Raw genomic sequence first — 26,776 nt, 5'->3', positions numbered from 1 at the left:
AACAAATCCAAGACAGTAATGCAAAAGCAGAGACTTTAACAGACACAGGTCTAAGACAAAGGCTTGGTATGTTAGCATGAACTGAACAATACTCCACAAAGTGGTAGACATAAGAACTCGGCTGATGGTTCCTTCTGGGGTGCAGAGCAGGGGAGGTGAAAGATGGTCTAAAAGTAATATACAAATTTCTTTTCACTATTTTGTTCACTACTTACAATGTTATTGTGTGGTAACCTTACTAACCATAACCCCGAGGTATCAACAGTAGTTAAATGTTTAAATGGGAAAAGTCAACTCTGTAGTGCACAGGAAAAGAAAATTCACATTTATATGTAAATAGAATTTACATTTTTTTTAATTTCAGAAGAATTTTACACAACCCTACTAACCCTAACCCTAGTAATGTTTTAGATGTAAACATATTCACATTTGCATGTACATTTTTACACAATTCCCAATGTGTGCATAATGGACAGACAATTTCCACAAGGTCATTTACCAACTTAAAGTCTGCCTTGCATTTTGTGCTACCGTGAAATCCAAAGAAATTATGATTCTCGCAGCGTGACGTGACGCATCCTGTGACTGAAATAGAGTTTTGCTGTCAATTTGTTCCAAACGCTTCTCACTTCTCTGATATGTTCTTCTGCTTTTCAGAGTCAGATGTGGCAGATTTTGATGGGCACAGTGCTCTGCTCTACCGCTTTAATCAGAAATCCACAAGCACAGTGAAGAACGTGATCTCAGTGCGATTCAGGAGCAGGCAAGCAAACGGTGTTCTGCTGCATGGAGAGGGCCAGAGAGGAGACTACATCACCCTGGAGCTCCAGAAAGGAAGACTTACACTACATCTTAACCTGGGTGAGAGAGAGAGAGAGAGAGAGAGAGAGAGAGAGAGAGAGAGAGAGAGAGAGAGACAGAGAGAGGGTGTGAGAGAGAGTGTGTGAGAGAGTGTGAGAGAGAGAGAAAGAGAGAGAGAGATGGAGAGAGAGAGAGAGAGAGAGAGAGAGAGAGATGGAGTGAGAGAGCGAAAGAGAGAGAGTGTGAGAGAGAGAGATCAGCAAATAAACCTCATGTTCAATATGTATATATTATTATTATTATTATTATTATTATTATTATTATTATTATTATTATTACACATAATATTCCAAATTCTGTTTACATTTTAGATTAGATTTAACTTTAATGTGATTGTGTAGTAAAGACCCCATACAAAGCCAATCAAATACAGTTTGTATTTAACCAGAAGTGCAGCAGTGAGATTTTTACAATGAATCGTGAATAGATTAATTTCAGCTCTGTAAGTGATGTACAGGAGGTGCAACATGAAGCAGTGGTGTAGATTGTGACATGACATTCCATACTGAACACAACTCACCGCAGACTAGGATTTTATGCCACCTAATTGGCTGGTTGGATAATTACTTGAAATGAGCATACAGTATGTACCAGAATGTTCAGATTAAAGTGGCCCGTGTGTCTACGCTCCTAACTGTGATTTATTTCTAAGTAAAAGCTACACAATGTCCCCTTTTCTTTCTAATCATTGTGAGGGTTTCTTGGGAACTGCAGCACAAAATCATAACCAGAATAACACTGAACCCTTCTCTTAACTCTGCAGTGCTCATGTGTCAGGTCACATACTGTACTGTAGTGACAGCGGTGTTTCTGAGTAGCTAACGGACAGAACAGAGGCTTGAACTCGTGTTCACTTCACTTCCCTGTCAGCTTCGACTGGCAGAACATGGCACGACAATGTGCAGAAAACACCTCCTGTAGATATGAGATGTGATTTAAACCAAAATATTTAAATAAAATAGATTACAGTGAGTTTTGCTGTTCGCTCCTTTAACTGTTTACTTTCACAATATGGAGAAGAGCTTATATTAATAATATAATATTATATTAATGATTACATTTATGGTGTTAAGATTTAATGGCAGTTTTTTTTTCCATTTTAATTTTCTTTCCTTGTTTTTTGGAACTTTTCTATGAACATATAGTGTGACATGACAAAGAAAATCAACGCTGTACATAACGACCACAAGCCTCTGGTAAAAAGATTTCATCTCTGCAGTTGTGTAAGACGAGAGGTAACAAATGGCTGGTTCTGATTTCATAGACCTGGCTTCACTTCTACCAAAATTTCTGCCCAACTCAATTGAGCCAGAAAAAAATTGAAAATGAAAAATAAATCCATACAAGATACATTAATAAGATATTATGAAAAGAAGTCAATGGGATCTTTAAAGACACAGCAGACTGCTGGTACTAGAGACTCAAAAAAATAGTGAAAAGTTATACAATATCCTGACATCAAGCATCTCCGTATCAACAAGTGTGCAAGAAGGTTTCACCGGATCTGTAGTGGACTACAAATCCCATGAGCCCCGGTGTCTCACTGAGTTCCTGTGTTTCTGTGGTTTATTGTTTTGCCATCCATCACCTCGTTCACAGGCTGTGTGTTTGTCTATTTTGGTTTGAATTTGTTTGTCTGATTCTGTCGAACCATAAGCATGATGCTTTGATGTATTGCTTTAGGCCTAAATTAGCTTATATGCAAAACCCTGTGAATTAGTAAATATCGTCTATACAATAAATACTACACATTTACATCATTTGGCAGACGCCCTTATATCCAGTGCGACTTACATTCTCATTTTTATACAGCTGAGCAATTAAGGGTTAAGGGCCTTGCTCAGGGGCCCAACAGTGGCAGCTTGGTGGACCTGGGATCGAACTTACAACCTTCCGATTGGTAGTCCGACACCTTAACCACTAGGCTACCACATGGCATACACACATTCAAAGTATACATATTAACCTAATATAATATATATTATGAGACAGACTTATGGCTTATGAAATGTAATCACTGTGCATAACTTGGCCCAGATGTTCTGTAACCTTCCTCCAAATTGGCAGAAGAATGAAAAGGTAAAGAAAGAGAAATGAGAGAGAAATGGAGAAGAGGCAGAGCAAAGGAATAATGTGAGGTGCAAGTAGAAGACAGGGATAAAGATTGAGAGGGCTAGGCAACAGGGAAATGAGGGAGGTGAGGGGAAACGAAAGGGTAAGCTGGGTTTGATAAGGGAGAGTGCTTGGAAAAGATAAAGAGAGAGAGAGAGAAAAAGACAGACAATAAGGAAGATGAAGAAGGCACTGATAAGGGAGGAGAAGCAAAGTTGATGAGAGGAAGAAAGAAAGTAAGAGTAACATAATGAGGCAGGAAGGGGAGTGTGATTGGAAAAGAAAAGAGAAACTGGAAGAAAAAAAAAGAGTGAAAGTATAGCGAGGGGACAAGAGATTGGACAGAAGATAGTATATGAAGAAGAGAGGATTGGATTTTCACTAAACGAAAATCGTGAAAGGACGAGTGAAAGGACGAGTGAAGACAAGTGAATGAAGGAGAAGTTTAAGGAAACTGTGTTAAGGAATGATGCAAAAAGAGTTGGGTGGTGGTGTGAACGAGTGCAGGAGGCGGTGTAATGGCGAGCAGAGTGAACAAGTGAAGTATAGACATTAAAAGTAAAGAAGTAAAAGACGATATGTAGAGGAGTGAGAGAGGAAAGAGCTGTGCTATTTACAAGGAGGAGGGAGGAAGTTGAAGAATTAAAGTATGGAGCAATTTAGGAAGCGAGCAAGAGAAGATGAGAGATGCCTAAGAAGATAGAGTGAGAGAATTAGGGAGGTGGAGGGAGATAGGAAGAAAAGGAAAAGGTCTAGGGAGAGAGATTGTATTGAAGATACATATGAAGAAAGGAAGATTGAATTTCTGCAGATCTAAAATTGAAGACGTGAAGATGAACGAGTGCAGGAGAGGGAAGGGGAAGGACTAAAGGGAGTGGGCTTAATAAACGAAGGAGGAGTGGAGCGAACAAAAACAGGAGAGGTGTCTGGGGGAGTGAAGGGAACAAGAGTGATTAGAGGGAGTGGTGTAAACGAGTGTAATGGACAGTGAGGTAGATGTTTACAGTGACATGACGAAGAGGTGCTCACACACTGTGCTGGAAGCTGTTGCTATAGCAACTACTCCTCACACAGACACACAAGCACAATGTTGTATTAGCCGTACAGGATGCAAACACACACGGTTCCATTTGAACGTTTCACAGTTTTGTAAAGGTGTTAGAGTTCTGGTCTTGTGAGCCACAATATGTCTAACGTCATGAAAGAATAATGTTTTTCTCACCTTGTGATGTAAATTTTGGGGTCACCACGGCTGCTGTTTCTGCTTCTGCCCACAACTACAGAAATAGAATTAGTACAAAACAAAAGCAGGGTCATACAGCAGGAAAAGGATCTGCAATAAATATTAACACACAACAAAACAGCCATCAGTTAAAAACAGGCAAATATATGCAGTGCAAGCAAGAGGATGTACCTCAGACTAAAGGACGTGTCCCCAGAGGAAGGGAAGTCTACTGATGGAACTGTAGTAAAATGGATGAATGTACATGTAAGTCACTCTTGATGAGGACACAATCCAAATACCACAAATGTTAATGATGGATTTTGTTTTTCTTTTTCATTTGAATAACACCACATTTTACCCATCTAGCTCAGAAAAGTTATTATAGTGTTTTGTTCTGCTACTCGCTCCATCCGAGTGGTCTCAGATGGATGAAACAGCACTTTTGTGCATAAGTGAACACACTAAATGATCTCAGACCATTTTATAATGACCCACACGAGAACCGTACTCAGACCTTCTCCAGAGGTTCGTGTGTGGTTCATGTTGTGGTCACCTTGATGTGTGTGTTGTGAAAATAAAGTGGTCTCAGTCCACTTCACATTTGCTTTATGGACAGAAAAAGCATGTACTGTAGGTTGGTGCACATATTGTACGTATAAGGCTCCAGTTTTTGTCACCTAACAGAAGCTGGATCACTAATGACTGTCCATGGGGTCCCACTGTGAAGTCAGCAGTATGTCACATGCTACACTGAGAGACTTGTGCAGGCAGATTTTATTGGACTTAACAGATAAATCCAAACAGATGAATCCAAAAGCAGAACGCAGGTCAAATTCAAAAAACAGGCTGTGGTTAAGAAACGTAGCAAGAACTGGACTACACAGGCTAGGCTAAGGAACAGTCTGTGGTCAAACGTGTGGCAAAACTAAGATAAACAGTCAAAAATGAGGCTAGGTCAAGGTACAGAGGTGGAAGAGAAATCATTGTTACACTGTGTGTGCTGTATGTGCTGTGTGTGCTGTGTGTGTGCTGTGAGTGTGTGTGTGTTGTGTGTACTGTGTGTGTGCAGCTCGGCTCACAGCGAGGAGAAGATTCCTGACAAAGTGTTAGGTAGCTTCTGATATCTCACTGTTTCTCTCTCTCTCTCTCTCTCTCTCTCTCTCACACTCTCTCTCGCTCTCTCGCTCTCTCTCCATCTGTTTTCATCCACAGCTGAATAATAACATCATCTAAAGCAATCATGTCACCCCATAATTTGTGAAACACATGCAAAGGAGTTGTGGTGTGAAAAAAAGCGGTCAGAGATCTCATCAATAAAGCTTTCCTTTAGAGTTACCTGTACTGTAAAGACCAAAAAAAGGTCTTTTACAGATATTTATCTTTTTCCACTTAAGGGTGATGGATTTAAAATGAACTATATGTTTAAAATGTTATAATTTCAGTAGGACAAACTGTATATATATATATATATATATATATATATATATATATATATATATATATATATATATATATATATATATGTGTGTGTGTGTGTGTGTGTGTGTTTATAGCTTTATATTTGTTTATATGTATATGTATACTGTATATATATGTGTGTGTGTGTGTTTATAGCTCTCTCTCTCTCTCTCTCTCTCTCTCTCTCTCTCTCTCTCTCTTCATTCTCTTCACTCTCTTCACTCTCTCTAATTACAGATGATGCTAAACCCCAGTCCAGCGGTAGACACACTTCTGTGATGTTAGGCAGTCTTCTTGATGACCACCTCTGGCATTCTGTCCTCATAGAGCGTTTCAACAAGCAGGTGAACTTCACAGTAGACAAAGACACACAGCACTTTCGTACACAAGGTCAGGAGGACTCTCTGGAGGTAGACTATGAGGTAAGGACCACCACCCCACATACTGCCCTGAACTAACCCTGTTCCACATTAAAAGTCCTCATGATCTTCCCGGATCCAGAGCAATCAGTGTATAATTAATGTTTATATGTATAATTAATTGTGCACCTCACTATAGCTTCTCAATACCACATGAATACTATACTACATTTTGAATGTCTTACATGGCTACATGATTTTAATACACAGGAAAATGGGAAAACTCAATAAAAAAACAAAGTGTTCCTTTGTAGCATTTGTTCTAAGAACTTATTCAAATCTTCGTTATTAATCAGCTTACTTAGCAGTTATTTATAAATTGCACACACTTACTGTTCACAATCATTCCTTGCTAGCTGTTTTACACTTTCTGGTTTTTAAATGGAAGCTAATTATCTTTTACAGATGAAAGAATGATCTTTGGAGCTGGTTTAGTCAAAGCACAAAACCTGCTTGTCTATAACTTCTTTATATTGACCTAATTACACAATGATTTTTATCTTGAGTCAATTAAATCAAACAATCAAGCCAATTAAATCACATTTAGTCACATTTAGTTACCATGTTGTCAAGAAAGCCAGATGAAACTTGTAAATGTGAGTCTTCACTCACTTATCTGTCACCTTGTGATTGAACATCGCTGATCAGACGTGAGATCAGAGCAGGTTTGTTTTTGTAAGATGGTGCTCTGCTCTCTCCTCTCTACTCTCTATAGACTATAGTCTCTACCCTCTATTCTCTTCTCTCTACCCTCTACTACTCTCTACCCTCTGCTCTCTGTAGACTATAGTCTCTTTACTCTACTATCTACTCTCTACCCTCTGCTATCTACAACTCTCTGCGCTTTACTACTTTCTCCTCTCTAGTCTTTACTTTCTGCCCTCTACCCTCTCTCTATCCTTTGTTCTCTACTTTCTACTACTATCTACTTTCTGCTCTCTATTCTTTACTACTCTCTCCTCTCTACTCTCTATAGACTTTAGTCTCTATACTCTAGTATCTACTCTCTACTCTTTATTCTCTGCTCTGTACTGTCTGCTCTCTAGTCTCTACTCTGTCTTGCCACTGTTGCAGGATTGCAGACCATAACACCAAAACCTTACTGACAGTTAAATATAGCGCGAGTGTTCGAATTCAGCTCGCAATTTCTGAAGCAATCCTGCAACAGTCTGTTACGTATTGATTCCATTAAAACAGCAATCAGCTGGAAGTAAAGTGGAAGGAAAGAGAAACAATGTTGAAAACCTATTAAATCATGTTCTTTTCTTCTGCCATTCTACCAAATAATGTGTGTTCTACATTTTAGAAACGTGTAATTGTAAAAGGGTTATAATCTCAAGACAAAATAAAATAGCCTTCATCCATCCATCCAGTAATCCTTCCATTCATCCTTCCTTCCATTCCATTCATCTGTCCATTCATTCATCTACCCATCTGGCTGTTTGTCCATCCACCAAACCATCTCAAAAAATAACGTTCATCAATCCATCCATCCATCCATCTAACTGTCTATTAATTTATTAATTCTATTCATTCAATTTGTTCCATTCATCCATCCATCTGTCTGTCCATCCATCCAAACATACATTAATCTATAGTTATGTTTTATTTAAGAGTTGTTTATGTTCATAGGAAAACAGGAAAAGAAAAAACATATTTACCATCAACAGGGTTTTTGTCTACTGTAAGTGCTCCAAAATATATTCATCTCTGAAAATAAAGGAGTGATTGTAATTCATAAGAGGACTTTTGGCCTTTAAATGTTCGACAGAGGACATATGAAAAGCAGCTTAAAATTGCAGTCAAAGCAGTTGTTAGTACTGCAACAAGAATACTGCAGTCATTTAGATGACATACTGTACCGTCTCACCTTAGATACCTCAGAGACGTTGGGATTGATCATTCTTACAACTTTTATTTGTTTTTATTTTTATTTTGTTTGAATTTTTCCAGCACAGGAAATATTTCGTTCCTGGTCAAATCATAGCCATCTATCCATCTTTTCTAATTTACTTTATTTTTTTGCTTCATTTTGTTACATTTTTCCAGGAAATATACAGTATTGTAGCTGGTTAAAACATCCATCCATCAATATCTTAAAATGAGCTTTTCCTTTTCCTAAATAATGCACAATTCCCCACTATGTTTCTAACATTTTATTGAAAAAAGCACTGCATTACACATTTTACTGTGTGAAATCGGTTCTCACTTTATTATCACCGTTGTTCACATCTGTCTCTGTGTCATCACCTGACATGAAAGTCTCTGGAAGCAATCAACAACACACTCATCATCTCTTCACTCCATTGATCTCTGTCAGGCCTCCATTCATTCACTCATTTCTGTTCTTTCAGCTAAATGTCTTTTATTTAATGTCATTGTGTAAGCAGTAGACACGACTGAACTGATGAAGCTTACTGTACTGTACGTCCATTTCATTTTATCTTCTTCAACATCTTGATATATATTTTGGGAGACTAACTTTATTTACAATGTTTCTTAACCCGGCTTCTTTACAATTATCTTACAGACGTCGCCTCATTATATCAGTTCTGTTCCGGTTTCTGTTTAGCTGCTTGTCCATTCATTGCATATGTCTGTTTTTATCAACTCTCATCAGCTTAGTTTTGGAGGAATTCCTCTGCCAGGCAAACCTGGTACTTTTTTGCGGGACAATTTTCACGGCTGCTTGGAGAACCTCTACTACAACGGAGTCAACATCATCGACATGGCCAAAAGACGCAAACCTCAGATCTACACCGTGGTAAGATGCTTGGCTTTGTTACTGTTTATTGTCAGCATGTTAGAAAGGCAATTATTGCTACAGATATCACCCACATTCAAATAATCTCTGTTGTCATACCAACTTGTAAACACATCTGAGGAGAATTGTGTGTGTGTATGTGTAAATGTATTAAAGATAGTTGTGTTATGGCAGCTGGGGGCACGGTGGCTTAGTGGTTAGCACGTTCGCCTCACACCTCCAGGGTTGGGGGTTCGATTCCCGCCTCCGCCTTGTGTGTGTGGAGTTTGCATGTTCTCCCCGTGCCTCGGGGCTTTCCTCCGGGTACTCCGGTTTCCTCCCCCAGTCCAAAGACATGCATGGTAGGTTGATTGGCATCTCTGGAAAATTGTCCGTAGTGTGTGATTGCGCGAGTGAATGAGAGTGTGTGTGCCCTGCGATGGGTTGGCACTCCGTCCAGGGTGAATCCTGCCTTGATGCCCGATGATGCCTGAGATAGGCACAGGCTCCCCATGACCCGAGGTAGTTTGGACAAGCGGTAGAAAATGAGTGAGAGCGAGTGAGTGTTATGGCAGTTAGTATGTGTGACCTCAGTTAGTTAGATCTACACACTGCTTAATTGCTGTGATAGTTTTTTCTGTCACTATAATGTCAAGTTCAGAGTGTGTGTGTGTGTGCATGTGTGTGTGAGTGTGTGTGTGAGAGAGAAAGAGACACAGTTGTTATTTGTATGTAAGTGTAAAAGTGCCCTTTCTGTGAGTAATTAACAGAATACTAAGACATGGTGTTCTTGCTCTTACTTTCTCTCTGCTTTTCTCTTCCTCTTTATTAGACATCTTTTTGTTCCTGAAAAGCTCCATTACTTATTACTTTAGTATCTTGAAAAAGCTGCTGATCCTTTAATTTGTTCCATGCTCCAGCATTTATATGCAAGCCCTAAATTTTGACATTTGGCAGTCAGTCGTAAACTTTAGGCAGTTTGTGTACTTAATTACCAGCCTTGAGAATGTCAGCAAACATACAGCCGGAGAACACAAGCAGTAAATAACTAAACCGTTCCTACACTCAGACTGTTGAACTGCGTGAGGAGTTAACGCTGTGACATTGGACACATTTCTTCTTCTTTCCTTATCACTGTCGACCTCACGCCCACACGCCAATCTATTTTCTCCATATGCCTCTGCTTTTTAGATCCTCTTATGAATTTACACTTTTTAATTGTACTTGTAGCTGCCTTGTTATGATGGATGTCTGTTCTTCATCTTTTAAAGAAAAAACATCGAACTTGTGCCTTCACCTTTTCTCAGATCATTTCTTTCATGATGCTATATTTACTCTTTCTTTTATCTTCTATCTGTTCTTTGTTTCAGGGTAACGTGACTTTCTCATGCTCTGATTCGCAGCCAGTGGCTGTAACGTTTTTAAGTGCCACCAATAGTTTTCTGGTTTTGCCGACCGATTGGGCAGCAGAAGGTTTGTCCGTACGGCTCCAGTTCCGTACATGGAATCAGGACGGTTGTTTGCTTACTGTTCCACTGACTCAGGGCCCGAAGTCATCATCTCTCACCCTGCAATTCAGTAGGGGTTTATTCCTGCTCACCATGAGAGGAATCCCACAAGGCACAGCTCAAATCAGCACCGGTGAGCAAAATTTACATCTGTGAAATCTATTAAATCATCCGCTTCCACATTAGTTTTTGAAGTTGTGGAAACTTGTCTTTGTTCTCATTTTTAGTTTAAAAATGTAAACGCAACATGCACTTAATTAGGAGAACTGCTTAATCATCCAATCATAAAGAGCTTTGTTTATTAAAGGTGGGGTCTGTGTTGTTTGAGAAATGCTTCAGAAAACTGCGTTGGGACACCAAACAAAGCAAAAACAAAACTAACGTGTAGCCAATGAGCAGAAAGAGGCGTGTCTTGTCGATATGAGCAGAGAGAGTGTTCAGTGCGCATGTGTGACATTAGCAGAAAGCGGTTTTAACATTGACATGGAGGATAAAAACAAAGAAAGAAAGCGAAGAAAGGCTTACGTTAAGGCAAGAAGTAGGACCCGTGTTAATATAGGATCAGCTTTCCAGCGCTGAAGAGAACTGAAGGAGCAGGAAGTTGGCCGCATATTCACAGATTGGAGTTTCTTGAGTCAATAACTCCTGAGCTAAACACTGTTACTACACAAATAACACCTCTTTTCTATTTTAGTATTGTAGAGTGGCAGCTACAACCGCGTTTTGCTAGTAACAGCGTTTAGCTCAGGAGTTAGTGACTGGGGAAACTCCAATCTGTGAATATGCGGCAAACTTTACTTAAGACGCCGAGGTGCTTTTTTCCTTCTCGATAGGTGAGTAACGTTGGTTTTGCTTTGTTTCACAGAACTATTATATGCCGTCCTTTGCATGATTATGCTTGTGTGTCATTTTTGCTTGTTTGTTTATCTGCAATCGTATTGTTCTTCCCTTCAGCTATGATAAAGACACAGTTCTTTCCATTAGTTGCCTGGGTTACGTACGTATGTGTGGGGCAGAGCTATCAGTACAGGGGTGGGACCCATTTGGGTTAGGGGCGTGTTTGTTTTGGTGATTTCAAATGTCAACATTGGCTTTCAAACAACGGAGACCCCACCTTTAAATTTAACATAATTTCAGTGTTTTTCAGTGGATTTTTACACACAGCAGTTTCTACAGTCTATGAAGATTGTTATCTTTGTGGGTTTTTTTTACATCCACTGGTTAATATGGATAGCATTTAATGCTAAACTCTGCTACCTCATGTGTGTTCTGTGCAGAAGGACCAGGTTTGTGTGATGGACAGTGGCACTCTGTGGCAGTAGAGGTCAAAGGTCAGCAGGTCTATCTGACTGTGGACATTCAGAAACCAGTGATTATGAAGATTATTCAGCTCACCAACAGCTTACAGAGAACAACTGTTATATTTGGAGGTACTGTCTAATAAAAAATAGCAAACTGAATTAAGATATAAACCTATTTCATGTTATTGTAAACAGAATTGTTCTTGTATTATAATTACTTAAATTTTATATGTTGTTTTATTGGTAAAGATTGTACTGTACATTAAAATGATTTTTTACAGTGTTCTAAAATGTGTTTATTGTCCTGTTAAAAATGTACAAATGCTCTCTTTATCGCTGACATCCACCAGTTTAAATCGACTGCACACACACAAAAGCACCCGTATTGATAATTCGTTCCAGACTGAAGAAGTATATGACCAATTGCCCTGACCTATTGGATGCTGGTAGGAAAATTAGTTAGAAATCACCTCAGTATTGTGTTTGGACTAAACAACAGAGACATTTTCAGTGTAGCTGCTTCTTTAGTTAAATCAGTTAATTCACCTAATAGTTTGTGTGACCGATTAAGTGGAAGTTATTATGTTAGGACAACTAAAATTATTATAATTATTTAGGACAATGTAAAACTGATCTCCCTCCCAATTTCCTCCTATTTTTTGACCCACAGCAGGTCATTTTTTTATTATTCCTTTGTCTTTAGCAAATGCTGCATATAATTAAAACCACTTTGTGTGTAAAAGCTTTGGTTCTTACAAAGAAAAACTTATTACTGCAAATAACTTTAAGCTGTACTGAGTAATCTTTCCCCAACCTTCACTGTCCAAATTAAATCTCTCAGCTCGAAATTTGGCAGTGTGATTCGGCTAACATCTGCATTAACTGTCCTGTATTCTGATGTTTTGTTTTCCGTAAAGCAGAATATATTTGCTCAGGCTTTTGTCACTCTGATGTTGTGGACATTGTGTTGTTGCAGGCTGCCCCGTATCACACTATGACCTTGGCTGTGAGAAACCTCACACTGGATATCAGGGCTGCCTTCGTCTCATCTTTATCAACAACCAACCTATCGGCCTTAGTAGAACACAACAAGAGAAACAAACGAACTTTAGTGAGCTCAGCTTTGACATCTGCAGTATCCGTGACAGGTACGAATTTTACATGGTTTTCACAAATAAGTCTCAGTTTTCAAAAAACCTCTTAGATAAAATATTACAGAGTGTGTGTGTGTACGTGTGTTTGTGTTTGTTTGGGTGCATGTGCATGTGTGTGCATGTGAGAGTGTATGTGTATGTTTGTGTGTGTGTGTGTGTATGTGTGTGTGTGTGTAAGACTGAATCATTACATCAGAACACACTCTCACAATATCAGATCTGATTTAAGACTCAGACAAACTCTTATCTTTACATTTTATATATATATACATATACATGTTCCTGATATTGATATTTACTTTTTTTTACAGATGTGTACCGAATTTCTGTGAACACGGTGGAGTTTGCTTCCAGTCTTGGGACCATTTCTACTGTAACTGCTCTGGAACAGGCTACACGGGCTCGACCTGTCATAACCGTGAGTTCAGCACAACCCACCTGATGCTGAATATCTTATAGTGTAAATAAAATCTTTACAATAGACTTAACACTTTAGATTTTTTTTATTGTAAAGATTAGCCATGTGTTTTGTTAAACTAGATGTCTTTTATAGTCTAGGTCAAAAACATTTATTTCATTGTTAAATGTATTTATTAGCAAAACAATTCCTATAAATGATCAAAAATTCACTCACACATACAGTGTGTTATACTGAGATAAAAGATTTTCTTTAATTAGAGCTTATTTTCTGTAAAATCCTTTTTCCAGTCAACTGACATTTGACATTTTTAATCAGTATAAACATGTGAACGTTGTGTCTGTGAGTCTGATCTAAAATGAGTCTGACTCTGTTATCTCTCAATTTTTACACTGAATTTTTGTGGATGAAGATAAACACCTTCAAATTTTAGATGATTATGAACAAACATTTGGAGAAGAAATGGGTTTGAAATCAACATATAATTTGAAGATACTTTAAAGATCTACTTTCATATGAGCCATTAACCATCACTGTGACACTGAATAAGACATGAACACAACAAAACTTTCTGTTTTTGTGTTCAGGTGAAAAGATTTACATGAACCTCTCCATAATTACTGTTTGCTGAAGCCGTTTAATGTCTGAAAATGTTAGAGATGCTTGTGGAGTGATCTTAAACTTCAAGTTGTTTCATATTCACATGTTTGTACTTGTGCTCCTTTTCAGTCCACATTTGTAAATCCCTTAACAATTTTTTATCACATTTTATACAACTGAGCAATTGAGGGCCTTATTCAGGGGCCCAGCAGTAGCATCTTGGTGGTCCAATGCCTTAACCGCTAAGCTGCCACATCCAAGGTGACACAACCTGGGCACTGAATTTCCATCCTAGCCCTGGAGCCTATACCACAAGGAGGAGGTGCCTAATAATTCAACAGTGGGCAAAACACAAACAACGGACTGTGTGCAAAATATGTAAATCTAAGATTGACAGAAATACACTATATATTTAAGATAATAACACAGTGCGCACACAGGAGCATCGCCCTATAGAAAGGGCACTCGATTAATACAAATGTTTAAAAAAACAGATGTGATTTGGTCAAGAATAAAATGACACTCAAAAATAAGTGTTTTAAGCAAAGTAAATGATTTTAAACCCTAAGATTATGCTGCCTGTGGTGAAGTGGAGTTGGTCTCTGAATGAAAATGATGGCTTCAATTTTGTTTCCCAGTCTGATAAAGAAGAAACATTAAGGTTTAAATAAGCAAAAAATTACATATCTGAAAGGATGACTGATCATAACTGTGCTCGTCCTTAAAAAAATCATTTACGTGAACTGCAAAACAGACCGCTTTATTATATAAATATTGAATACAAACAATTTGAAAACATTTAACTACTGTCATGCTGACAAGATAAAGACTTGTCATGGGATTCATTTTAAAATGGTTAGGATGAGACACTAAAATAAAGCCTTGTAAAGATCTGACTGCGATTAATGATAAACGCTCTGTTAGTGTTTCTGTACCTGTCTCTGTATCAGTTTAGAGGTTCAGATACTGATATGTGTATTTAGTGTCACCTAAATATGTGTTTTTCTAATTAAACATGCCCCTGAAAATACTGAGAAAGACTGGAGGAAACCCCACAGGTAGATAATGAGTTGGCCTAAACTAGAGACTTTTGAGTACCTGGCCATGTTATTTTTTAAAATTAATTGCTTTAATTTCCAAATTTAGACCAATGCACTATACTGACCAGGCAGTTACTATCATCCATCCATCTGTTTCTGTGCTGTTCATCCTAACCCTAATCCTAAACCTAGGGTTGCAAGGGGACTCGGGGCACAAGGCAGGGGAACCATGGACAGAGTGCCAACCCATCACAGGAAACAATCACACACACACACACACACACACACACACACACACACACACACACACACAGACTTTTGACACTAATTTAAAGGGTAAATTGTAAAGTTAGAGATGAGAGGCAGAAGTTCGCTAACTTCTCAGGATCTCAATCTGAGGCTCACCTCTTGTCAGCGTGAACCTTTCTGGAAATAGATAAAAGATAAAATTCATATCTGTTTGGTTTGAATGCATTTATAAAGTGTTTGTAAAACTTTAAAACCTGTTTTCAAGGCCAAACTCAATCCTAAATTGTTTGCTTATTCCCAAACCTAGTATTAAACTCTGTGGGTCACAAGTACAAACACTCATTTTAGCCGTAAATTGTCTGTCTCTGACCCTGTCACACCACATACCTACACATTCTTAAAAATGGCCTCAGCTTCATTTATGACTGTGAAATTTCACCTGCTAGAGAAAACCTGTGGTAATAAATGTAGCTGAATTTGAGTGTCCAAGAGAGGCAAGAAAACAACCTCTGTGTTGTATGACCCTTTTTATAACCAACATTGGAGTGTATCAGCAGCAGACAGGATTTATTTTTTTTTTCATCTCTAATTTTAAGCACGTGGTGAAGTGTACTTGAACTTGTGGACTTCATCATTCATTCATGTCAAACATTGTTTAATAAGGTTTCAGTTTGTCTGCCATATTTGGGATGTGCTAAGCTGAAACATATTCAGATCTGTTTGTCTGATTAAACAGGTTTCAGGTATAGGTCTAAAACTTACAACTTCTGAAGGAATAAGCTGTGATGCCTTAAAATTATTATGGAAAAAATTAATAACCCCTCACTAAACCTGCTATTAATTTTAATTTTAGGAAGTCACTGGGCAAAACTTTAATACTGAAGGAGTCTCTGCACTAAAGAAATAAGTTTCTTTTATTATTGCTGTATTATTTTTTATTATTATGTAGAGATGCAGTATATATACATGTCTACATGACATGACAGTTAACGGCTACATTTAGCTAATGTATACATTACCAACCCTAACCAAAGTAATACATTAATTATACAGTTTAAACTGTCATAGTGTTAAACATATACACACTGGTGGTCCAGGTGGTAGTGGTGGTGATTTTTCTGTAGTGATTTATGATGTTATTTCCATAAAATCAATCGTTTGTTAGTTTATTGATTTCAATATTATCTGTAGTAACAATAAACCTTGGTTTTTTTTTTCAGTTATTGCTTGCAGGTTGGATTTTCAGCTCAGCATCACCCAAAAATCAGTTCTGTGCTTGCACTAATCCATTACCGAGTATTCTTATCCAAGCTATATTTGTTTGAAACACTAAATTTGTACCTGATGGGATTTACATCCTGAATCCACTGATGTGACTGACACGTTTTGCAGAAAGCTTGATTTCAGTATGCTGGTGGTGATTTAAATAAACAACTGAGAGTTATTGATAAAGATACAGGACATCCTGATACTCAGAAGCGTAGTAACGGTATAGGACTAAATGACAAATAGGATTCATCCACCTCTTTCGAACAAGTAACTATTCTTTATCTCTCTTTCATGTTTTGGTCTTTCACAGCAATTTACGAGCGATCGTGTGAAGCCTACAGAAACAAAGCAAGCCCTTCTGGTATTTTCACCATTGATCCTGATGGCAGCGGGCCCTTGGATCACACACTAGTGAACTGTACAAATGCACGTAGGTTACTTTCTACCTTATTTGTCATGTATTTCTAGTCACAGGGTGTTAATTAGGTCTGTGAAAATGCCTTAAGAAATTACTCATCTCATTAACTTGGTTCAGCTTGTCTTTACACCTCTGAGTAGTTCAGCTAGTTGAACTCCTCATAGTCAGACACTGAAGAGCACTGGAGGAGAATAAATGGTGTTGTAGTGCAGAAGGATATAGGAAGATAAAAATGGCATAAAAGATAAAGCTAAAAATATATACATAAAAAAGATTTATGCCAATGCACAGGCTCCATGTTACCATATTTGATCCAGCCTAAGCTTGAGTTAATGTTTATAGGGTTAAGGATTAGGGTTAAGGTTAAGGTTAACTCGTACTTTATCAGGGTCCATGTGGGTTCTTTAGTTTTTCCTCCAAACTCCTCAAAATATGCCCAGCAGCATCAACCATCAGCATGGGGAAATATGTGACCTCATATATTTTGACCGTGACATGATTTATTCCTATATTTATGAGTATTCCTGTTACTGCTAATCTCCTGGGATTTCAACCATTTCTGGAGTTTCTTCAGAATGGTTGAATAACCACAATAGTTCTGCAGCAACTTGTTAAGAGGCCTGGTTTCAGCTGACAGAAAAACTACTGTAACTCACATAGAAACTCTGTACAATTGTGGTGGCCAGAAAAGTATCTCAGCATGCACACACTGAACCTTGAAGCAGTTGCAACAATTGCAGAGAATATCCAGGCTACTATCAACAACTGCTGGAAGTCAAAGCACCCCAAGCAAACCATCAGCTTCATCAGGGCTGGAGAGAAACCAGAAAGATCTGCCAGGGTAACATCAGGGCTTCTGAACACCGCACAGGATTGGCAGCTGAAAGTGGACTTGTGTAGACAACTTAAGTTCCCCCAGCATGTCGTCAATACCACCTTGAGAACTGACATTGTCTTGGTATCTGAGGCATCAAAGAACCTGGTCATGTTGGAGCTCACTGTGCCATGGGAGGATCGAATGGAGGAAGCTTTTGATCGGAAGAGGGCGAAATATGAAGGCCTCGTCAACGACTGCCATAACCAAAGCTGGAAGGTTTGGTTGGAAGGAAGGCTCCACTTACCTGTGGAGGTGGGGTGCAGAGGTTTTGCAGGGCAGTCCCTCTACATAGAGTATTCTACACTGCACTCGGCATCACGGGTGAGAGAAGAAGAAGGGCTATCTGCAATAGCACAGAGGCTGCAGAGAAGGCTTCGAGGTGGCTCTGGATCAAAAGAGCAGATCCGTGGACAAATGCTGCTAGGGCACAAGCTGAGGCTTGATCAACCTCAGTTGGGTCACATGAAGGAGGGTGTCTGATGTTTCGAAAGACCCGAAACACCCAATGAGATCAGGTACATCACTGATGATGTGCCCTAGCTTAGCATCAGTTGATGTATCATTACAACAGACTTATATTAGGACTCAGAGTCACAAATATGCAATTAGACAATGCAAACTGAAAAATAATCTGATTTGGGATAATTGGAATAAACAGTTTACATTTTTTACATTTTGTCAGAGCGACTTACATTTTGTCATTTATACCTGATATATAATGTCCTAAACAAATGAATAAAAAACACAAAAATAAAACTATAGTTGTCCTTGGAACTTTAAAACGTCTACCATGTGAAGGCTCACAGGTGCATCCTGTGCTCTGAGGACCAGTGAATTTTTCAGCACCCCCTGTCAGGACTCATTAGTAATTTCAGCCATCTTGGTTTTTACCTTTTGACATCCCCTCAGCTTCTCCCATCAGACAGCGGACTGATTTGTCTCTGGGTTGAGCCTGTAATACAGCATGTCCTCTCACAAGAGAAGAAAGGTCCATTATGTCAGCAGCAGGGAGGAATGTAGGTGGAAGAAGGGGAAAAAATCAGAAAGCGTGTCAGCCTGCAGAGACTGGCAGCTTGGCCTCGCAAGACTGATAGCTCCATTATTCTTAGTTTTGCTGCAGGCTGACTCTGGCTGCAGGAGAGCACCGGTGCTGAGAGTTAGGCTAAATAACCCAGGCAAACATAGCCACATGCTCGGTACCTTGTGTGGGTGAGATGTTTCTCTTTGCTAAGTTTGTTTTATCCTTCTCCATTTCTTCTCATTCAGAAGATAAACCATTTCATGCTTCAAACCCTTTAAAGACAAATACAAATAGAAATCATCTTTTTAGCCGTTGCTGGCAAGAAGATTGTTTCAGACTGACCCCAATTACAGGATCTGTTAGCCACGCTGATTCTTTAAGGCTCAGCAAACAGGCACTTCTTTCCATCACACATGGGGGATTTTAATTTGCATAGAGAAAGGAAGTAAGTACCAGCTCCGTAACGCTCTTCATTTCACAACCCCGGAATAAATGACCTTCTGTTCCCTACTTGATATTCATCAGGTATTTGTATCTCACTTCATCACGTTGCTAATCTCCTTTTCTCATTCATGTGCACATGTGGGCAAATGAAGGCTAGATTGAGAGGCTCAACCCCACAACTGATGATGACCACAGTGTGTGTTTCATGTTTTTAGCACAAAATCTTTGTATGTCAGTGATTTCTTGTTTCTTCACAGAGGACAAACTGTGGACAGTTGTAGGCCATGATCATTTACAGCCTGTTAGCGTTCAAGGTTCCACTCCCAGAAGCCCCTATGTCCTTATTTTCAACTACTCAATCTCGCCTTATCACATCCGCTCCCTGGTGGCATCGGCAGAACATTGCCAGCAGGAAGTGACATATCGCTGCAGGAAGTCTCGCCTCTTTGACACCTGGGGTGAGTAAGGCTTTTATATTTGATATTTATTGAAGACATTTATTATACAAAATGTATATTACTATCTATATTTATTTGCATTAACATTGTGGCATTTGCCAGACAACCTTATCCAGAGTAACATACAAAAGTATAAACATCAATACTGGCTCAGTAATACTGACTAAGAATACAATCAGTCATAAACTACAGGACAAGAAGAGCACCAGAGATTTATTTATTTATTTATTTTTATTAAACAAGGGGTCTGCACCCGTCATTTGAAGATAGCCAGTGACATAGATGTACTAACATTTAGGGAAAGTTCATTTCATCACCAGGCCCCAAAAGTTGAGTTGAGCAGTGCTAGAAGTTCTGAGGAAATACGGTGCAGTGCAGGAAGTGTTAAGCTTTGAGGTAAGAGGGAGCTGATCTGTTCTTGGCTTTGTATACAAGCACGAGTGTTTTAAATGTAAAAAGTGGAGGAAGTGCTGGTTGGTGCGGTAGTTCAGCTAATTTTGGATCATTTGTAAAGGCTGATTTGTGTTCAGATGTAGACCTAACAGAAGCAATTTGCAGTAGTTTAGTCTTGAAATGACAAGATTGAAATAAAATGTATTTATATAGCACTTTTACTTGTGAGGGTGGTAAGGAGACAACATCCAGACATCCCAGTTCACCAGGCACTCTATGTCCATGAACCCTCCAGATCTGCTCCTTTACCTAAGAAATGCTATTCATAAAAAGCTAAACCAAACAAATGTGTTTTTAGCCTGGACTTAAACACTGAGACTGTGTCTGAGTCCCGAACACTAATTGGAAGTTTGTTCCATAACTGTGGGGCTCTGTAAGAAAAAGCTCTGCCCCCTGCTGGAGACTTTTTTACTTGAGGTACTAACAAATATCCTGCACCTATCGAAGTAGGCATGACATATCATAAAAAAACAAAAGATTACTCGGGTACTAAGACATGTGAAAATTAAGTGCTTTATAGGTCAGTAATAGTATTTTATAATGAATGCGAAACTTGACTGGAAGCCAATGCAATGAGGATAAAATAGGAGTGATGTGTTCATATCTTCTGGTTCTAGTTAGGACTGTAGCTGCTGTGTTCTGGACTAATTGGAGCTTGTTTATGCTCCTACTGGAACATCCAGACAGTAAAGCATTACAGTAATCCAACCTAGAGGTAACAAATGCATGAACTAGTGTTTCTGCATTATGTAATGACATCATATTTCTTATCTTAGCAATATTTCTGAGATGAAAGAAGCTGATATTATTTATGTGAGCTTCAAATGAGAGACCGGTATCAATAATCACACCAAGGGCTTTTACTGCTGCACATGATGTAGTAGAAAGACCATCCAGAGTTACTCTGTAATCAGAAAGCTTACTTCTGGCTGCCTGTGGTCCTAGTACAAGAACTTCTGTCTTATAAGAGTTAAGCAGGAGGGTTAGTAAGCATCCACTGTCTAATGTCCTTCACACGATCTGCAATCTTATTAATCTGGTGACTCACATCTGACTTAGCTGAAACATACAGTATAGCTGTGTGTCATCAGCATAACAGTGGAAGCTAATACCATGTTTACGAATAATTGCACCAAGGGGTAGCATATATAGGGAGAAAAGCAATGGGCCTAAAACAGAACCTTGTGCAACATCGAACATTGCCTTAGTTTGTTTAGAGTGGTCACCATTTAGGTCTATGAACTGATATCGATCTGTCAAATAAGACCTGAGCAAGGAGAGAGCTGTCCCTTTAACACCAACAATATGTTCTAGCCTATCAAGTAGTACAGAATGATCAATTGTATCAAAAGCTGCACTAAGATCAAGTAAAACCAGCAAAGAGACATAACCCTGATCAGAGACCAGTAACAGGTCATTTACCACTTTAACCAGCGCTGTCTCTGTGCTATGAGGCCTAAATCCTGACTGATACATTTCATGAACATTATTCCTATGTAGGTCTGAACATAACTGCTAAGCTACAACATTTTCTAGGATCTTGGAGATAAAGGGGAGGTTTGATATTGGCCTATAGTTGGACAGCTGGTTCGAGGTCAGTTTCTTTAATCAATGGTTTGACAACCACTAGGTTGAAGATTCCGGCACATAGCCAGTGCTAAGGGAATAATTTATTATCTTTAAAATGGGTTGGAAAGCTACTGGTAATATCTGTTTAAAGAAACAGGTGGGTAAGGGATTCAGTATGCAGGTTGATAATTTTGAAGAAGAAATCAGTGAAAATAAGTCAGTCTCTTGAAGGGGATCAAAAGGGTCTAAGTACTGATCAAAAAGAGAAATATTATCTACAGCATTATCTATCAAATTGTTTGGTATTAAATTATTAGATGGTGTGTGCTTTTTGACAGTGTTTTTATTCCTAGTTTAATTTTGCTACAGTATTAAATAAAAATGTAGGTTTATTTTTGTTGTCTTCAGTTTGTTTTCTTCAGAAAAATACATCGATCTAGCAGCACTAAGAGATTTTTTGTAGCTATGAAGGCTTTCCTTCCATGCTAATCGAAATACTGATCATTTAGTTTGATGCTGTAGTTTTGTTTATGTTCTAATTTCCTAGCTGATAAAGTTTGTGTGTTGTCATTGTACCAGAGTGTTGGAGCTACAATATCTAGGGTGTAGTGAAACACTGACTCTAAATAGTCAGTCACCTGATCAAGTTCTGTGGGTCACCTGATCAAGTTCTGTGGGTCACATGGTAATTCTGGGAGACTGTTGGTAAATCTCTCTGCAGTAGTGGATGTAAATGTACGTTTAACCCGGTGATGTGGCAAATTGCAAACATGGTGTCTGAAGTGCAATATAAATGAAATGAGATAGTGGTCAGAGATTCTGTTTGAGGCACTGTGACTATATATTCTATACTTAATCCGAGGGTTAGAACGAGATCCATAGTGTGACCTCCATTATGAGTGGGTCTTATTACATTCTGGTTCACCCCTACTGAATCTAAGATGGAAACAACTGCTGTTCTCAGAGGATCTTCTAACTTGTCAAAATTAATATTAATGTCTCCAACAATTACTGCTTTGTCTAATGAAACAACCAAATTTGAAGACCGAACAAGCACCTGAGTGGCTTGTGTGGATAAAAATGGCTTTTGGACAGTGTCAGTTTAATCCAAGGTTGTGTCGTACAGTGGCCGAAGGGGAGATCAGCGAGTTGTCTAGGAAGATTGTGAGATGACACAGGAACGGATCAGATACAATGGTGTCTTTTTTATATGTTTATAAATTTAAGAATGTTTCTGTATTATTTCAAATATATTTTACACATGAATAAATGCAGTAATTAAGCACTTTTTAATAGGTCACTAGGAACACTCAATGGCAGGTAATAGGTGGTGGATTCTGAGGTGGGATTTCCAGGAACAGCCGTGTTTGTAGACTGTTGTGTTTTCTAGGAATTGGAGTTCATGGTTCAGGGAGTTCACTGACTCCAGAGGGTGTAGGAGAAAACAGCAGTTTATATGATTGGTAAGTTCTTCCTAAGACCCCCCAAACCACAAATGCAGCTTTTGAACTTCAACAAGAACGACTAACATTAAGATTGGAAATAATCTATCCTTGCACAGCAATAACATTTTTATCTGTTACAATAAAAAAGAAAAGTTGCTCGTTCCCACTGCAAAAGCTGATGGTGGAATAGTGATGGTTTTGGATTTTTTTGTAGTTAGTAGTTATGCCATCAAGTCTGTAATAGCTCAGTGGATAAGATGATGGATTACTGATTAGAAGGTTATGTGTTCAGATCCTAGGACTGCTAAACTACACCTGCTAGGCCCTTGAACAAGGCCCTTAACCCTCCACTGCTCAGCTGTAGAAGGCAAAATGTGAGTAGCTCTGAATAAGGGTGTCTGTCAAATTCCAAAAATAGAGAGCAGCAATTATTCCAATAGGTAGATGCCCCAAACCTGGGCCACTTCTGACCTTCAAACATGCCAATCCTTATTCTACTAATGCACACGTTTCCTTACTCGTCTCCTCATCAAAAGGATTTGATGGAATTTTTTCAAGGTTTGAATTAGAATCAGATTTTTAGACATGCTTTAAGCCTTTGTACCAGTACACTGGTGTTCTATTCTGCTAGCAAGTATTTTTAATCAGTATAAAGAAGTGAATTATTGCATGGCTACAAGACTTTGATTTTGGATGATGGACAATATGAACAAGCATTTTGGGGGTTCTCAGAGAGCAGAAATGGGTTTGATGTCAACAAAAATTGAAATCTTTTTCAATCAATTTTTTATTTTTTTATTTCTATTCATATATTACACGTATAAGTTTAGACAAAAACAGAAATACTAGAGCTATGCAAACTATGAGCCATTAACCACTGGTTAAAAAAATAAAAGCTTTAAGTGATTATTTAAGAAAACAATGTGTTCAATAAAACTGGACTCAGTGGAGAAAATATTTATTAATAAATTATTAATAATGTATTATTAATTTATTATTAAATTATTAATAATTTATTACTCAGATTATTACTTCATTGTAGATGACAGCATTGAGCTATTCCTGACTACTTTCTCTGATATCTCTGTTCTGCTGTGGGGAAGTACTTCTTCTCTTAGTTGGAGAGGAGCCTGTAGCTAACGTCAGCATGCACATCTCTTGTCTCTTTTCTGGCTTCAGTTCACAATGTTCTGCCAAAGTAAAAGCCTCTTTAAATCCCTTAAGCAAGAGCTCAACTTTGTGATCATTCTGCACACAAACACTTCTTGAAATAGAGTCAGATAGTAAATCTTCAAGTCTTTGGGAAGGGACGCAGCTATTACATGTGGCTCTGCTCACAAGATAAACAAACCCTCATTTCCTCTCGAGTGTTTCGACTGTAATTGCCATTAGACAAAAAACACCTCTGAAGATGCCCTTAGTGGGTTGGTGGTGCAATTCTTTATGTTACATCTAATTTAATGCCAAACAGGTGATTTTTTTTTATTTATTTTTTTTTTTTTTGCCCAGCCACCACCCCCCCCGACTTCGGAGGACAACTTTATTTTTATTCATATGAAGGTTTAACAAACATAAAATTTTTTTAAAAAAAGGGATTTCAGGGGGGTACACACCAGCTAGGTACACATATACAGACAGACAGACAGGCAGACATAGACAGACATAAACAGACATAAATAGACAGACAAAGACAGACAGATAGATAGAGACAGAAAAACAGAGAGACAGACAGACAGACAAACAAACAGACAGAGACAGACATAGACAGACAAACACACAGACAGAAACAGACAGACAGACAGACAGGCGAGAATTTATGAGTGTAGGGTTGGTATATCTGTACGTGTGTCTATTAGTTATTATTGGGGGGTAAAGATAGGGGTGGTTGAAGTGAAGGGTGGGAAGGAGGGTAATGGGAATGCACTTGGTTCATATTCTGTTGAATTTGTAGAAAGACTATGAATGGTTTCCAGGTTTCTTTAAAGGCAGATATATTATTATTTTTATGCGCAATGGTTTCTTCTGTCAAAATGAATTCTGTGATTAGATTAGTCCAATGGTTGATATGACAAGATGATTTCGATTTCCAGTTTTGAAAGACTGTTTTCTTAGCGACAGCTAGAGAGATAAGGACTGGGGTTTTATATTTGAGAGGGATGGGGGTATCTGAAATAACTCCTAGAAGACAGAGTATAGGAGACAGTGGTACTCTGCAGTCCAGGATTGAAGACAGTGTGTTGGTTACTGTAGTCCAGAGGGAGTGAACGGGCTGGCATAGCCAGGTAGCATGGAGATAGGTGTCTGTGTTCCCAGAGGTGCACTGTGAGCAGATATCTATGTCAGATAGTCCCATTTTAAATAGTTTACTCTGAGTGATGTGGGTTCTGTGGATGGTTTTATATTGTATGAGTTGTAAATTGGTGTTGGTGGTCATGTTGAAGGTGTTTCTACAGATCTGTGTCCATAAATCCGGGTCTGAAGGTAGCGTGAGGTCAATATCCCATTTTTCCTTGGGCAGGGTAATTGTGGGGTTAGATGAAGTGATGAGTCTGTAAAGTTTAGATATAAGTTTTCTTGGGTGGTTTCCATTAACTGTTCACTGGTTTTAGAAGGCTGTAAGGTATTAGTTAAAGTTATTTTACTTTTGAGTAAAGATTTAAGCTGTTGATAGTGAAGAAATTGGTCTTTCTCAATCTCAAATTTCTGGATAATTGAGGTGAATGGCATAAATTTGTGATTTTCAAATATGTGGTGGAGGTGGGTGATGCCCTTTTGCTGCCATTTAGGAAAATTGATCGATTCATTGTGAAGAAGGAAGTCAGGGTTGTGCCAAATTGTGGTGTATCTACATGGTGCTAAAAGTGATTTTGTAATTTTATTGGTTTTCCACCAGGCTGCCAGAGTTGTTGATATTATTATAGAAGTCTAGTTTTTTAATTGACTGTGGTAAAAAGGGAAGGTCTGCGATTGAATTCGGGGAGCACAGATATTGCTCAAGATCAAGCCATGAGTTGGAATATGTATGTTGTTGAGTCCATTTATATAAGTGGTGTAGTTGGTTTGCCAGGTAATAGTGCAAGAAATTTGGTGCTTCAAGTCCGCCTAACTGTTTTGAGTTTTGGAGTGTTGTACTGTAAGTGCTATCCTCGGTTTTTTATCTTTCCAGTATAATTGAGTGGTTGAGAGAGTCTAGTTTTTTATACCAATAGTCTGTCGGAGTAGTCGGAATCATTGAGAATAGTTGTTATGCGGAAACGGAGGCGTAAGCCGAAGTAGCAGCAAACAAAGTTTATTAGAAAACAAACTAGGCAGAGCAAACACAAATACCTGCAGCAAACGCAGGAATAATCCGGTGGTGCGCTCTGAGGGCGCGGCCCACAATGTCTGGAGTTTTGGGCGTACTCGGCCCACGGCAGGAAACGGCACCAGTCCTCCTGGCTCCGGCCGCAGTAGGTCCGGAGGTACCGGCTTAGCTCTTGGATCTTACGCTCCGCCTGGCCATTGGACTGTGGGTGATAGCCAGACGAGAGGTTCACTGAAACCCCTGGAGCTGGAAGAAGGCCCGCCAGACCCGTGGGGTGAACTGGGGCCCACAATCCGACACAATCTCCTCCGGGAGGCTGAAGTTCCGGAAGACATGATGGAAGAGAGTCCCCGTGGTCTCGAAGGCGGTTGGCAGGCCCTTCAAGGGCACGAGGCGGCAGGCCTTGGAGAACCGATCCACTGCCACCAGG

The 26,776-nt window shown here is 38.9% G+C and overlaps 1 protein-coding gene across 1 annotated transcript in view; it reads left to right on the top strand.

Annotated features, from left to right (window-relative positions):
• The window catches only part of cntnap5l (contactin associated protein family member 5 like), a 107,778-nt gene that overhangs the window by 56,836 nt on the left and 24,166 nt on the right, over positions 1-26,776 (top strand). The window contains exons 5-13 of the mRNA XM_060876136.1: positions 658-861; positions 5,894-6,078; positions 8,696-8,839; positions 10,189-10,459; positions 11,604-11,756; positions 12,604-12,775; positions 13,093-13,199; positions 16,668-16,787; positions 19,375-19,575. Of these exons, the coding sequence (XP_060732119.1) occupies positions 658-861; positions 5,894-6,078; positions 8,696-8,839; positions 10,189-10,459; positions 11,604-11,756; positions 12,604-12,775; positions 13,093-13,199; positions 16,668-16,787; positions 19,375-19,575 (1,557 nt within the window). The remainder of the gene's footprint in view (positions 1-657; positions 862-5,893; positions 6,079-8,695; positions 8,840-10,188; positions 10,460-11,603; positions 11,757-12,603; positions 12,776-13,092; positions 13,200-16,667; positions 16,788-19,374; positions 19,576-26,776) is intronic.

Source organism: Tachysurus vachellii, chromosome 1 (genome assembly GCF_030014155.1).
Source record: "Tachysurus vachellii isolate PV-2020 chromosome 1, HZAU_Pvac_v1, whole genome shotgun sequence".
NCBI lineage: Eukaryota > Metazoa > Chordata > Actinopteri > Siluriformes > Bagridae > Tachysurus > Tachysurus vachellii.
This window is presented reverse-complemented; position numbering and strand designations above follow the sequence as displayed.